General features: G+C 42.7%; 1 protein-coding gene across 1 annotated transcript in view; it reads right to left on the bottom strand.

The window, feature by feature from the left end:
* The window catches only part of LOC140346549 (bone morphogenetic protein receptor type-1B), a 72,615-nt gene that overhangs the window by 23,980 nt on the left and 34,281 nt on the right, over positions 1 to 14,354 (bottom strand). The window contains exons 2-4 of the mRNA XM_072432673.1: positions 4,561 to 4,723; positions 1,103 to 1,202; positions 918 to 1,020 (exon numbers count right to left, since the gene is read on the bottom strand). Of these exons, the coding sequence (XP_072288774.1) occupies positions 918 to 1,020; positions 1,103 to 1,202; positions 4,561 to 4,723 (366 nt within the window). The remainder of the gene's footprint in view (positions 1 to 917; positions 1,021 to 1,102; positions 1,203 to 4,560; positions 4,724 to 14,354) is intronic.

A 14,354-nucleotide genomic window follows, 5' to 3' on the forward strand; every position in this document is an offset into this window, starting at 1 on the left:
GGGCGGCAGGGTCAGGTGCAGGCGTCTGTAGTGTGTTTATAGTGTGTTTGTAGTGCGTTTGTAGGATGGGGTGACTTACTGGGGGGCTTGAGGGGCGGCAGGGTCGGGTGCAGGTGTATGTTGTGTGTTTATAGTGTGTTTGTAGTGTGTTTGTAGGAGGGGGTCACTTACTAGGGGGTTTGAGGGGCGGCAGGGTCGGGTGCAGGTGTATGTTGTGTGTTTGTAGTGTGTTTGTAGGGGGGGGTCACTTACTGGGGGGTTTGAGGGGCGGCTGGGTAGGGTGCAGGTGTATGTAGTGTGTTTATAGTGTGTTTATAGTGTGTGTATAGTGTGTTTATAGCGTGTTTGTAGGATGGGGTCACTTACGGGGTGGTTTGAGGGGCGGTAGGGTCGGGTGCAGGCGTCTGTAGTGTGTTTATAGCGTGTTTGTAGGATGGGGTCACTTACTGGGGGGCTTGAGGGGCGGCAGGGTCAGGTGCAGGCGTCTGTAGTGTGTTTATAGTGTGTTTGTAGTGCGTTTGTAGGATGGGGTCACTTACTGGGGGGCTTGAGGGGCGGCAGGGTCGGGTGCAGGCGTCTGTAGTGTGTTTATAGTGTGTTTGTAGTGTGTTTGTAGAATTAGGTCACTTACTGGGGGCTTGAGGGGCGGCAGGGGCTGGTGCAGGTGTCTGTAGTGTGTTTATAGTGTGTTTGTAGTGTGTTTATAGTGTGTTTGTAGGATGGGGTCACTTACTGGGGGGCTTGAGGGGCGGCAGGGTCAGGTGCAGGCGTCTGTAGTGTGTTTATAGTGTGTTTGTAGTGCGTTTGTAGGATGGGGTGACTTACTGGGGGGCTTGAGGGGCGGCAGGGTCGGGTGTAGGTGTTTATAGTGTGTTTGTAGTGTGTTCGTAGTGCGTTTGTAGGATGGGGTCACTTACTGGGGGGCTTGAGGGGCGGCAGGGTCGGGTGCAGGCGTCGGTTGCAGTAATCCTCATCCGAACAGCACTCTAGAGATTTGCGGTGCAGAGAGTTGGACATGTCCTGCAAAGTCAGAAGAGGATGAAATGAGGACGTGTCGGGACTGGGTCAGCGGCACGTACGGTGTTTGACCCGGCACACTGACCCGGCACTGGAACTCGGAGCCCCTCTTCCCCAAACAGCCCGAGGTGAGCACGGGGACTCCGCCCTCCTCCTCCACCATGGTGAAGCAGAAGCCGTCCGTCCTGCCAGAGAAACCAATGTTCAGATTTATACAGTTTTTAAACACAGACGGAGCATAATATTTACACATCATAACACGCCATAACACGCCATAACACGCAATAACACGTTATAACACGCCATAACATGCAATAACACGCCATAACACGCAATAACACGCCATAACACGTCATAACACATAATGAGGTTAAATTGTCCTTCTGATTGACCGTTTCTGAACCTTCTAGAGCACAAACTACGGTCTGGACTCTTTGATTATAGTTTTGGCTCCGTGTCTGATTTACTAATGTCTGTTCAAAGCCTATTAAATTGTATTTAATTTTAGAGTAATTTTCTTGCCTGATTCTTGCCATAATGATCGATTTGACTGAAAATAAGTGGTTTACAGCTTTATTTTTACATTTTGCCTTCACTTCAGCTCGGTGACTGTTTTTGAACGGAATAAATGCAGACGATATCACCCGGGAGTCTCGTTTATAAAGCGCAGCGTGGAATAAACTCAAACTCACTAAACATTCACGTTCTCGAGCACAGATCTGCATCGCCGTTGAAAGCTCGTTTGAGGTCAACATGTCGGTTTATAAATCCCCAAACTTCACGTGGAAAGTGACGTACGCCTGCTTTATAAATTAGACCAAAGATGAGACAGTGCTTTTGTCAATCAGATCTGGCTAAAAATAAATAAAAAAAAATCAATTAATGAATAAAAATGTATAATAATAAAATGAAATATAGCCGCAAGCGGCAATGATCGGCCCTCGCCACGCCGCCGCCACACCGCCGCCACGCCGCAAGAGGAGGGGGCGCTAACGCGCCCCAATTGTCCTTTTATTACGCCTACTGCTGAATCTGTGATGCTGTCACATCTTCTCCCCTTTGTTTTACCATCAAAAAGCAATTTTATTTTGAATTCTTGGCAAAATGTGCGGCTTTGCCGCACAGACACCGTGACTCTTTGAATAAAAATGTGAATAACTTTTGATGGTCCACCCCTGAAGATAAGTCTCACCAAATTTCAGGTTAATAGGGCTGACATCCTGGGAGGAGTTTGTGAAAGTATAAAGTGTAAACATGTTCTGGCGATTTCCCCATTGGAATAACATGGCAGGTTTTGGTCATCGCTACGGCAAAACCATAACAATTATGACATGGGTCTTATTGACTTTTTTGATGGCGATGCCAAAATTGAGTTGTGTGTCAAATTTCATAACATTTCGCAAAACTAAACATTTAACCTCCATATAAAATCTGTAGGGGGCGCTGTGGCGCCAAATTAATTTATTTCACTTCAAGTACGTTTAGCGCAAAGAGTTTAACAACTGATTCTAATTTGACGCAATTCGGACTTTATCTGCGCAAACGGCAGAAATGTTAAATTTGGGAGATTTCTGAAATTCTAGCTAAAGTTTGCGGCTTCGCCGCTCAGAGACTGTGACAGGTATCAATGTAATTTGAATAACTTTTGATGTCCCACTCCTCAGTACTATTTTCACCAAATTTCAGCTTTTTAGGGCCAACGCCCTGGGAGGAGTTTGTAAAAGTAAGACGTTTGGAAAAACTCCCAAGTCATAATTAGCCATTTTTGAACCAATATGGCCAACATTTGGTTGGGCGGACGGTGTTGTCGTAATAATATTTTTTACTTCTCTTGTCACCATCTACCTCTGCGCCAAATTTCATGATTCTACGATAAGATTTTTTTGGGGTCATTTTCTATCTTAATGCATTTTTGGTACATTTGAGGGCGCTGACACGCCAATTTTTAAAATTTTAGAAAAGGGAGATAGCCAGAATGTAGAGAGGCACGATTTTTAGAGGCTTGTAAATTTTTGTGACTTTTCGTCAATGTTCACTGGGTGAAAAATAGGGGGGTTGGTCCCGAGAAGAAGAAGAAGAAGAAGAAGAAGAAGAAGAAGAAGAAGAAGAAGAAGAAGAAGAAGAAGAAGAAGAAGAAGAAGAAGAATTTTGAGTGGGCTCCGCCCACTTTGTGTTTTTGGCCATCTATACAGTAATAATGTTCAATTTTTGCATTACATGCTTATATGCACGGAACATGCAAGAGATGGGGAACGTATTCGTGAGCTACTTAGCGCAAATGAGTGCTTTATATGGGGATGACGACCGCAATGTAAAGTGCTCGTTTAGTGCGAACTTTTGCACGGGCTTCGCCCGTTTACAACGGTAACTTTCCATTTTCCTACAACTAATTAGTATGCACGGGGCGTGCATGAGTGGAGGATTGCGTTAGTGAGTGTTTGGAAGTGGGCGAGCGCTTCGCGCTCGATTTCGTGCGCACTACGTGCGCACTTTCGCAGCCGTGCTTCGCACGGCCTTACGAGACTAATAGGCCTCTCGCCAGCTTGTGGCGCTCGGGCCTAATAAAATGAATAATATAAAAATACAATAAATAAAATAAATGTTCCGTGTGTTTCATCCACTCCTCTGTTATGGCAGAAGTAAGCTCCAGAGATATCCATGTCTCGTGTGCAGTGCCTCCATCTCAGTCCAGGATTTATGAACAGCAGGACTTTCCCAAAACACATGATAAGGACGGGGCCCCTGGCAACCGCTGCTTCTCCAGAAACTCCTATTTCCTTGTGAATATTGAATTTGTTTGTAATGCTTATGTCATCTTAGGCTTGTGCAATTACGATCACCGCTCTAATAATCAATTTCAAAAAGTGTGTAATTGAGTAATGGAGATGATTTAGCACGTTTGAGTCAGTTTTTTTCCCATGTTTGTGGTCTATCTATTATTTCCTTGTCTCACATATATTTTACTTTAACTTTAGTTTTTTGTTGTTGTTTTTTTTGTCATCCATTTTGATGTTATTGCCCTTTTTGCTGCAGCCCAAAGTACATTCCACAGGTATCCATCCATCATTTCCATCGTTTGAGTTTTACATCTGAGATACAATGTTTTAAAGCTAAACGTTGTTGATCTCTGACAGTTCCAAAACACATAATAGTCATGCGCTCGTTGACATCTGTGTTTCCTTGTGAACCATGAGCGCTTTGAGGCGGCGTTACGAAATACCGCGATGCATTTTACCAACAGAATTCCCTCCGAACACGTGACTTTGTGGTGAAGTGTAAATACGTTCCCATTCTTCATCAGTTATAACAGCATTTCCTTCTTTTTCCCATTTACTTTTTGACAGTTGAATTGGTTGGATCAGTCATACATTTCTTGTTTAGATGATTCCTAATTTATGCTTTGTTTAACTTGAGTAATTTCAAGAACAGCCACTTTGTTGTACTTCTACTTAAATGATATTGTTACTTATACTGGAGAACACCTCTGTATCAGGACAACACGCGCTCTGATAGGTCAAGAGAGCCCGGACAGTGAACTCTGACCTGCACGAGCTGTTGACCGAGTCGTCGGGACAGTGATGGTTGCAGTGGCACCGCAGCAGTCTCTGATTGGCTGAGGCCGGAGCCATGCTGCTGCTCTGCTCCCTCCCGCTCTCCACAGACTCCTTACTGGACGCCTGCAGGAGCATGCTGTCCAAGAGGTTACCTGCACACAGGACACAATGTCGGATCGATCGTTCATGCAAGGACTTTTGCTGGATTATCAATAACGTCAGATCTTTCAGACTGACAATGAACAAACCAACCAGCAAAACCTATTAATTGTTCATGCATTCTGTCACAAGTGTTGTTATTGCTCAAAAAGAAAAATCCTGTGGCGTCACCAGCTTGTCTTCATATCTCTGGAAACATGGGAAAGGTTGAATAGTGCACCTTTAAACTGACTCATGTAAGTGAAGTTTATGAAGCACATTTAAAAACACCACAAGAGCTGTACAAATGCGATATAAAATACAATCAAAGAAACATGTGTAAAACAAGATTAAAAAACATAATGCGATAAAAAATGCTCTGCTCAGCTTGTGCTAAAAACCTGTGCAAACAAAACGATTTTTTCACAAAGATTCAAAGGTATTGAGATTGGGCTGGAGCACATAACCCCCAAACCAAACTACTAAACCTACCGACTAACCAACATCAACCTTCTAAAATACCATCATCCTAAACGATTTACACAAAAAGCATATTCACAAACCAAATATCAATTACCTCACCTTTTTTTTCATAGTTTTGGCCGGAGTGTGACTTATACTCCAGTGCAATTTATATATGATATTATTTGTTATTTTCACACTGACAACCACAAGAGGGCGCTCTAGGCTCTAAACGCCGCTGAAGAAGAATCTGCACTTCTTCTTCCTCTGGAGTTTGTGGAGTTGTTTAGAAGTGACACAGAGGAAGAAGAATTCAGTGGATTTAGTGATTTGGGGTAAAACTGATGCTTTGGTAAACTTGTTACATGTTCTTTATGCTATAGTTATCTGAATAACTGTTCATCCATCCATCCATCCATCCATCTTCTGCCGCTTTATCCGGGGCCGGGTCGCGGGGGCAGCAGTCTGAGCAGGGACTCCCAGACTTCCTTCTCCCCAGACACTTCCTCTAACTCCTCCGGGGGGATCCCGAGGCGTTCCCAGGCCAGCCGAGAGACATAGTCTCTCCAGCGTGTCCTGGGTCTTCCCCGGGGCCTCTTCCCGGTGGGACATGCCTGAAACACCTCCCGAGGGAGGCGCCCAGGAGGCATCCGAAACAGATGCCCGAGCCACCTCAGCTGGCTCCTCTCGACGTGGAGGAGCAGCGGCTCTACTCCGAGCTCCCCCCGTGTGGCCGAGCTCCTCTCCTTATCTCTAAGGGAGCGCCCAGCCACCCGACGGAGGAAACTCATTTCGACCGCTTGTATCCGCGATCTTGTTCTTTCGGTCACTACCCAAAGCTCATGACCATAGGTGAGGGTAGGAACGTAGACCGACCGGTAAATAGAGAGCTTTGCCTTTCGGCTCAGCTCCCTCTTTACCACAACAGTCCGATGCAGCGACTGCATCACTGCAGCCGCTGCACCGATCCGCCTGTCGATCTCACGCTCCATCCTTCCCTCACTCGTGAACAAGACCCCGAGATACTTGAACTCCTCCACTTGGGGCAGAGCAGGATTACTATTGCAACAACACATCATCAGTAGGGTAAAACTAACCTGTCTCAATAACTGTTCATATGTTACGTTAACATACCAGACACTTACCACAGTTCTGTCTGTGCCTCATGTAGCTGAAGGTGTTAGCGTTAGCATAGGTCATGTAGCTGAAGGTGTTAGCGTTAGCATACGTCATGTAGCTGAAGGTGTTAGCGTTAGCATACGTCATGTAGCTGAAGGTGTTAGCGTTAGCATACGTCATGTAGCTGAAGGTGTTAGCGTTAGCATACGTCATGTAGCTGAAGGTGTTAGCATTAGCATACGTCATGTAGCTGAAGGTGTTAGCGTTAGCGTACGTCATGTAGCTGAAGGTGTTAGCATTAGCATACGTCATGTAGCTGAAGGTGTTAGCGTTAGCATACGTACACCTATTCACCATGTTCTCTCATCTGTTATTATTTTAAACTGCATTTCTAGGGGAAATGTCTGTTCTTGGTATTGGATTCAATCAAATAAATTTCCCCCAAAAATGCGACTTATACTCCAGTGCGACTTATATATGTTTTTTTCTTCTCTGTTATGCATTTTTTGGGCTGTTGCGACTTATACTCCGGAGCGCAAAGTAACATAAAGGCCTACAAACTAAAGCAAGTGACGAATAAGAGACACAAAGTCAGTCACAGCAGCACCAGGGCCTGACCGGAGGTTAGGTCAGGCAGCGGGAGGGCCACAGTCTGGAAAACGGCCCCCGGAGTCCGGAGCGGTCACGAGCAGCCACCTCGACCCTCAACTCCGACCGCCAGTCACTCGGGTTCGTACGGGGTTCCAAGCGCCAAACACCTCCCGAATCACCCGGACTGACCGAGCGCCTTACGCCACCGTCCCCGTCCTCCCGCCACCGTCCCCGTCCTCCCGCCACCGTCCCCGTCCCCCTCGAGTCGCCCGTTTTCCAGTAAGAGCAGGTCTGCAAAGCACCGGCTTAAGCACCTGCCACCGTGACGTGAGCCCGATTCCTCTGTCCTAATCCAGCAGCTCGTCACATGTGGACGTACAGCACACACACACACACACACACACACACACTCACACAGAGACACACACACACACACACACACGGGGCTCTGGTTTCAAAGGGACACCTGTTTATCAGCGTTTGGGGGAGCGAGAGAGGAGGCCGCGGGAAAAGGCCTTGAACACTTCCACCGGCCGCTGCAGATCTGTGTGGGAGCAGATGCTGAACAGCTGCAGGGACCGGGGGGCCAACGCCGGCTCCGAGTCGGGCCCTCGGCTCGGCTCTCAGAATGTGCGGAGATAGAGGACGCAGATGTGCAGCGGGTTCAAGGTTCGACAAGGAGAGTTTGAGAAATTGGAAGGAAGTGATGGAGCAGAAGGTTCAGGCTCGTTTAGCATGAATTTAAGAACTGGACGGTGAAAAACTGCATCAGAGATTCTATTTCTATGTTATTTATTTGAGTAAAAAAACAAAAAAAAAAACAATAGTAAGAGCTTTTTGTTTGTGTTGTGTGTTTTTTTTTTTTTTTTTTTTAATGAACAAAAATATAATAAATCATCAAAAATTAAATGACTGGTAATCAAAATGAATAAAAAAACAATTCAAAAATGTTGCAAAATAATCTGATTAAATCTAAAGCAAATGTATAATCTGTCAGACAAGGACACAAAGAGGTATTTTTTTCATTTTTATAGCCTCAACCAAGCCTTTTCTGAATATTGTTATCTGGATCGTGAAAAATATATCAAGATATTTCTTTTTGTCACTATGTCAATCTTGAAAAACCCATTTGTCTCATAATTTAAGTTTTAAAGGAAATATTTTCACCACATTGTAATTATTTTCCTTCTCATTTTGTATTTTTTTTTTCATTTTGAAGTTGTATTTTGAGTGATTCATGCACATTTGTAAATTCGAAAGGCACAATACGTCCTCTTCACCTCTGACCTACGGCACATTTACAGTTTTATAATGTCTCAAATGTACGTCTGAATAAACGCAGACTCACGTTGAGCTTTCGTCTGTAGAGGAAAAGCGTTTAGGACGTGGCACAAGTCTTGATGGAGCTTTTCACGTGCGCTCGGGGGCCCGTCACCCCAATACAAAGCACTTCCTGTTACTTATATTTCGAGATAGCCATTTCAAACTGTGTCTGTAGTTTGCACAAATGTAAAAAATCCTACCTTTATGTGCAAATTTTGACACATAAATCTGAAAAATGTATACAAGGGACAAGAATACCTTCCTTCCTTCATTTTATTGACATGTCAGACAAAGAAATGCGCGATTACTTATTTAATATTGAAATGAACTAGGTCTGAAAATTGGCGTAAAATTTCACCATCATTATTTTTTTTTCAGTTAAAACAGTAAAATCCTGTGTGCTAGTGCTACTTTAACGGCTCAAGTTACAACGTCCCATATACATCTGTGTGCGTAAGTAGATTAAAAAAATAAAATAAATACATAAAACATCTTTATCTGCAGATTGGACCGGTGAAAGCTCATACATGTCGAAAGAGACGTTTCTCCGGTGATGTTTTGAGTCTCGGCCTGAATTAGTAAATCATACAGATACACATCAGGCAGAGCAAAATAATATGTCTGTTTGCCGTAACCCGACCGAGCCGTCAAAATTATAGCCGACTGAAAAAAAAAAATCAGCATTTTGTCAAAATTTTGCCAAATTCTTATATTTTTCTTATATTTCGCCGACTCACCGACCGTTTTTTCAAAAAAGCGCCGTGTTGAATAATTTTGAGTCACTGGAACTCGCTAAAAATATTACGAAGCCGAAAAAGAAATGAAAATGAAATTTAACACGAGCGGAGAACGTTCAAGTCATTGTCTGTTGAAGCCTGACCCCTGGCGGTCACTGCGTGTCACTGCGTGTCACTGCGTGTCACTGGCAGAATAGAAAAAACGGGATTTGACAGTGGCTGAAATATGCAGAATTTCTCATATATGATGACCAAGACGTCGACGATTCTACGACATGAAAATGGCCAAAAAATAAAATCATTTGTCCTGTATAAGAATAGTTTATTGGCTGGACTTATTCATTTTTTTGTTTTGTACATTTACGGTAGCATCTCTTTTGATAAATGATAATATTAACTTAATTTCATAGGCAAACTATCATTAAATTGTATATACAAATTTAGATTTTTTATGCTTTAAAGTAAAAAAAAAAAAAAAAAAAAAGAATTTACCTTCCTACCTACTCACTTGAAAAAAATGGTAGGGTTACACCAAACATACAATTAATTTTGGATCTTTTTTTTGCCTTCAAAGTTAAAAATAATAATAATTTACCTACCTACCTACCCACTCGAAAAATGGTGGGTCGGGTTACAGCAAACAGACAGTTTATTTGGGGCAGCCTCATCAAGATATAATGTAATTAACTATGTAGTTCAAACGTGTTCAGTTCAGTCTTGTCTCAAACGCAGAGAGATTGTTCATTTTCTGCATCATTATTTCTCAAAAGTAGAATTCAAACACGTTCTTTGAGTCTCGATGCAAATGGAACTTAAAGCTTCAGGAGGTGTTCGAGTGCAGCTGGGAAAAAGGAGCTGCGTTTGTGTTTTTGGCAATGACAATCCCAGCGTTGCCAAGGCCCATCATTCTTGATTCCGATTAGAACCGATCACAACACACGCAGACGCATCACAGGTTTGATTTTGCGAACACGATATTAAAAAACTAGAGAGTTATTCTGCAAAAGTACTTTACATTTATTATGTTTTTATTCTATTTGTATTTAACTGAACCCATTAAGTGAAGTGGTCTCCTTTTTGAATGGTTCCAACTCTTTAACTCCAACATTTGCTCACACTGGACTTACTTATTATATTACTTCATTTATAAATTACAAAAACAAAAAGTATGTAGTCCTTTTTTATGAATCTTGAAAACTGTGTTAACAATAGTACTTTTGCCTTTCGGTTAAACACTAGGCAAGGCAAGGCAAGTTTATTTGTAGAGCACATTTCATACACAAGGCAATTCAAAGTGCTTCACAGCAGGAAAAATGCATTCAAATCACAAAGAAATTACAGAAACAGAAATACAATACAATTAACTAAATTAAAAATTATCAATCCAACTGATTTTCTAAACTAATAAAATCACAAACAAAAGAGAAGAGTGCAAAGAAAAAATCCTTTCAGTCATATGCGCAGCTAAACAAAACTGTTTTTAGCTTAGATTTGAACATTGTCAGAGTAGAAGCCTGTCTCACATCTTCAGGAAGACTGTTCCAGATTTTAGCTGCATAAAACTGAAACGCAGATTCCCCATGTTTTGTCCTGACTCTGGGCACCAGCAGGAGGCCGGTCCATGTTTTGTCCTGACTCTGGGCACCAGCAGGAGGCCGGTCCCTGAGGTCCTCAGAGTCCGATATGGTTCATTTGGCACTAACATATCCAAGATGTACTTTGGTGCTAGGCCATGGAGAGACTTGTACACAAGCAGAGCTGCTTTAAAGTCTATTCTCTGAGCCACAGGAGCCAGTGCAGAGACCTGAGAACAGGACTAATGTGATCATACTTCCTGGTTCTAGTCAGGACCCGAGCAGCAGCGTTCTGGATGTACTGCAGCTGTTTTACAGCTCGTTTGGAGAGGCCAGTGAGCAGGCCGTTACAGTCTAATCTACTGGAGACAAACGCATGGATAAGTCTCTCTAAATCTGGTTTTGACACTATATTTTTGATTTTGGCAATGTTTTTTAGATGGTAAAAAGCTGCTGATGTTATTGATTTGACGTGGCTATTAAAGTTCAAGTCTGAGTCCATTATTACCCCCAGATTTCTAATTTGGTTTGTAGGTTTTAGAGCGAGACTCTGGAGGTGACCGCTAACACTTTCTCTTTGTTTCTGTGGGCCAAAAACGATTATTTCAGTCTTGTCTGAGTTCAGCTGGAGAAAGTTGTTTTGCATCCACACACTGATCTGTTGGATGCAGTGACAGAGTGAATCTACTGGTCCATAGTCACCTGCCGACAGTGAAACATAGATCTGAGTGTCGTCTGCATAATTGTGATAGGACACATTTTCACTGCGTATCAACTGACCCAACGGCAGCATGTAGAGGTTGAACAGAAGGGGACCCAGGACTGACCCTTGGGGCACACAGGTCAGGGTCATGTGGTCTGAGACACAGCTACCAATTTCAACAAAGTACTTCCTGTCTTCCAGATAGGACCTTAACCAGTTTAGGGCGGGGCCAGTGATGCCCACCCAGTCCTCTAGTCTCTGTAAGAGGATCCCATGATCGACAGTGTCAAAAGCAGCACTCAGATCTAACAGAATTAAGACTGAGGCTTTGTCCGTGTCAGTGTTCAGGCGGATGTCATTTGTCACCTTGACAAGAGCAGTCTCAGTGCTGTGATGAGGTCTAAAACCTCATTGACTAAAGGCCAGAACGTTCTTTTTTTTAGCGTGTTTAGCGTGTTGTAGCATCGTTAGCTCCTCACAAACAGAGCTGGAGCTGTAATTCAGCTTCACTCACATGTATTTACGTTTAAAGTTCTTCAGACTATTTCTGCTCCGTTTTCAAGTCCCTACACCGTAAACCGTCACAGGACTTGTTTCATGGACACGACACACGCACGGCTCTGTTAGCATCGCGGTCACGTTGCCTAAGGGCTTCATTTTTTATTAATTTTTTTCATCGTTAGTTCCAACTGTCGACAGCAGAGGGAGCTCAAACACCTAAACATCTCATCGCAAGTGCAGTTTGTAAAGTGTGTTTTCTAAATGTGAGCGTTATTTAAAGTTAGAAAATGTGAAATAATTTAGGTTCAAACGCACATTAAAGCCACAAGATTCCGACTATAACCAGCAGAGGGCGTGAGTGCTCCGGTGGGAAATCAAAGACTATTTTAACCTTTAACCTGCGTAATATTGGAATTTATTGTGATATGAGATTAGGCTTTTTTTTCTTTTTTTTTTTAAATTGGAAAAAAAAAAAAAACACAGACCAATCAAAACTTGTGTGTAAATAAAGATACAGCGAAGAAGAAGAAAAAAGAGAGGAAGAAGAAAAAAACATAAATTAAATACATAAAAAATATATACCGTGTATATATAAAAAAAAAAAAAAAAATCTGATATTTGAATGTGATTTTTGATACTTATAATTTCAGTTCAGGGTTAAAACAAACGCGTTTATTCTTTCCTTGTCGGTGCGTGTCTGTCTGGAGCTCTCTCTGCTACAGAAAACCTCTCATTGGAGACTGGTTTCTGTTCTTTCCAGTTTAGAAATATTCGGAAGGAATAATTTACAATAAACGACATCAACATTGACAAGTAATGAATTTAACATGGTGCATTTAAAACATTTACAATTCACAGAGCAACAACAGGAAGCACAAACAATAAAACGAGTCATATTAATTATTAAAACCTGATTGTTTTTGTCAAAATCTGTCAAATAAATCAATATAAACAAAGACTAAATTGTGCATTCACACTTAAACTTGTTGGTGCAGTTTTAATTCTTAGTTTTTAGTCCTAAATTTAGCCCTAATTTGAGTCCATAATGAGAAAACAGATGAATAAAATCTGTTTATTTCAACATTTTCATTTTAAAAACATTCAAATATCCAAACTTTTGTGTCGTTTAAAGTTTTAACAGTTTATCTCAGCGTTTTCCAGGAACTCTCTGCCCGTTTGAAGGCCTCATCATCTCGGGACGGCCCGTTTGAAGGCCTCATCATCTCGGGACGGCCCGTGCGGTGGTCAGTTTGAAGGCCTCATCATCTCGGGACGGCCCGTGCGGTGGTCAGTTTGAAGGCCTCATCATCTCGGGACGGCCCGTGCGGTGGTCAGTTTGAAGGCCTCATCATCTCGGGACGGCCCGTGCGGTGGTCAGTTTGAAGGCCTCATCATCTCGGGACGGACCGTGCGGTGGTCAGTTTGAAGGCCTCATCATCTCGGGACGGCCCGTGCGGTGGTCAGTTTGAAGGCCTCATCATCTCGGGACGGCCCGTGCGGTGGTCAGTTTGAAGGCCTCATCATCTCGGGACGGACCGTGCGGTGGTCAGTTTGAAGGCCTCATCATCTCGGGACGGCCCGTGCGGTGGTCAGTACGGGACGGATTAGACGACACGAGCGGCGTCGGGGGGGGATCGTGCCCACGTGCGCCGCCGGGAACCTCACGTCCCTCATTCAATCAGCTCAATCCATTAACAGGATTACCGGACTCCAGGAACAAGTTAAACGCAGGAATTCGGCAGGTTTCCGACATCCTTGGCTTTGAGCGCGTGTGTAGACTGAGGAAATAAACCAAAAATCATACTTCCTGTTACAGTAAAGCCTCAAAAAGAACTCCTGGTTTAAAAAAATTACAATACAATAACAACTGAGACACATTATGTGATATATGACGAGCTTATGTGGTTTATTTCCAACTTTATGACTGAATAAACGGCGTGAAGACGTGAAAAAACACCAAAACTCCAGCTGTAAAAGAACTTATTGAAGTCCAGGAGTGACGTAAGTCTGGTTCTGCTCTTCTGTCACGTACAGTTTAATAAAAGAGCAGAATAAAAACGTAAATGTTGTCGTTTAGAGACAGCGTGGACAAATGGTTGTTGTTTGTGTGCGTTACAGAATGATATCGAGTATTCAGACTCCATGTTTAGCGTTGAGCGTTTTATTTTGGTGCATTATTGTCGGGCATCACGTCATAATCAAAGCCGCGGTCATGTTTCTGTCGCGCCACTGGAGGCACTGTTTTCATACACAGTTTAAGGCCTCAGAACTCCTGCCGTGGACGCTGTGGGTGGATACCTGTGGAGGATACTTCTGGATGCAGAGAAAAAACTGAACCGACGACTGGACTGATGTTGTAATTGACGTAAAAATAAATAAATAAGGAAAAACATGCTCTTTCTGCATTTTTCTTTTTTTTCTTCTGTGTTCGTTTGATGTTGAAAAATAAAACGCCTGTTGAATGCCATTTTCTAACTTTATTCCCTTATTAATCTGTGTGCTCTGTGGTCCTGCCTATTTCTGTTTTTGTATTAATTCTATTTTATTCTATTTATTTTATTTTTTTATATTATTTTATTTTATTGTATTATTTTTTGTATTTAATTTTAATTAATGTTTAATATCATTTTATTCT

Source organism: Eucyclogobius newberryi, unplaced genomic scaffold, assembly GCF_026437365.1.
Source record: "Eucyclogobius newberryi isolate DKJ021-1_F unplaced genomic scaffold, fEucNew1.0.hap1 SCAF_6, whole genome shotgun sequence".
In the NCBI taxonomy this organism is placed as follows: Eukaryota; Metazoa; Chordata; class Actinopteri; order Gobiiformes; family Gobiidae; genus Eucyclogobius; species Eucyclogobius newberryi.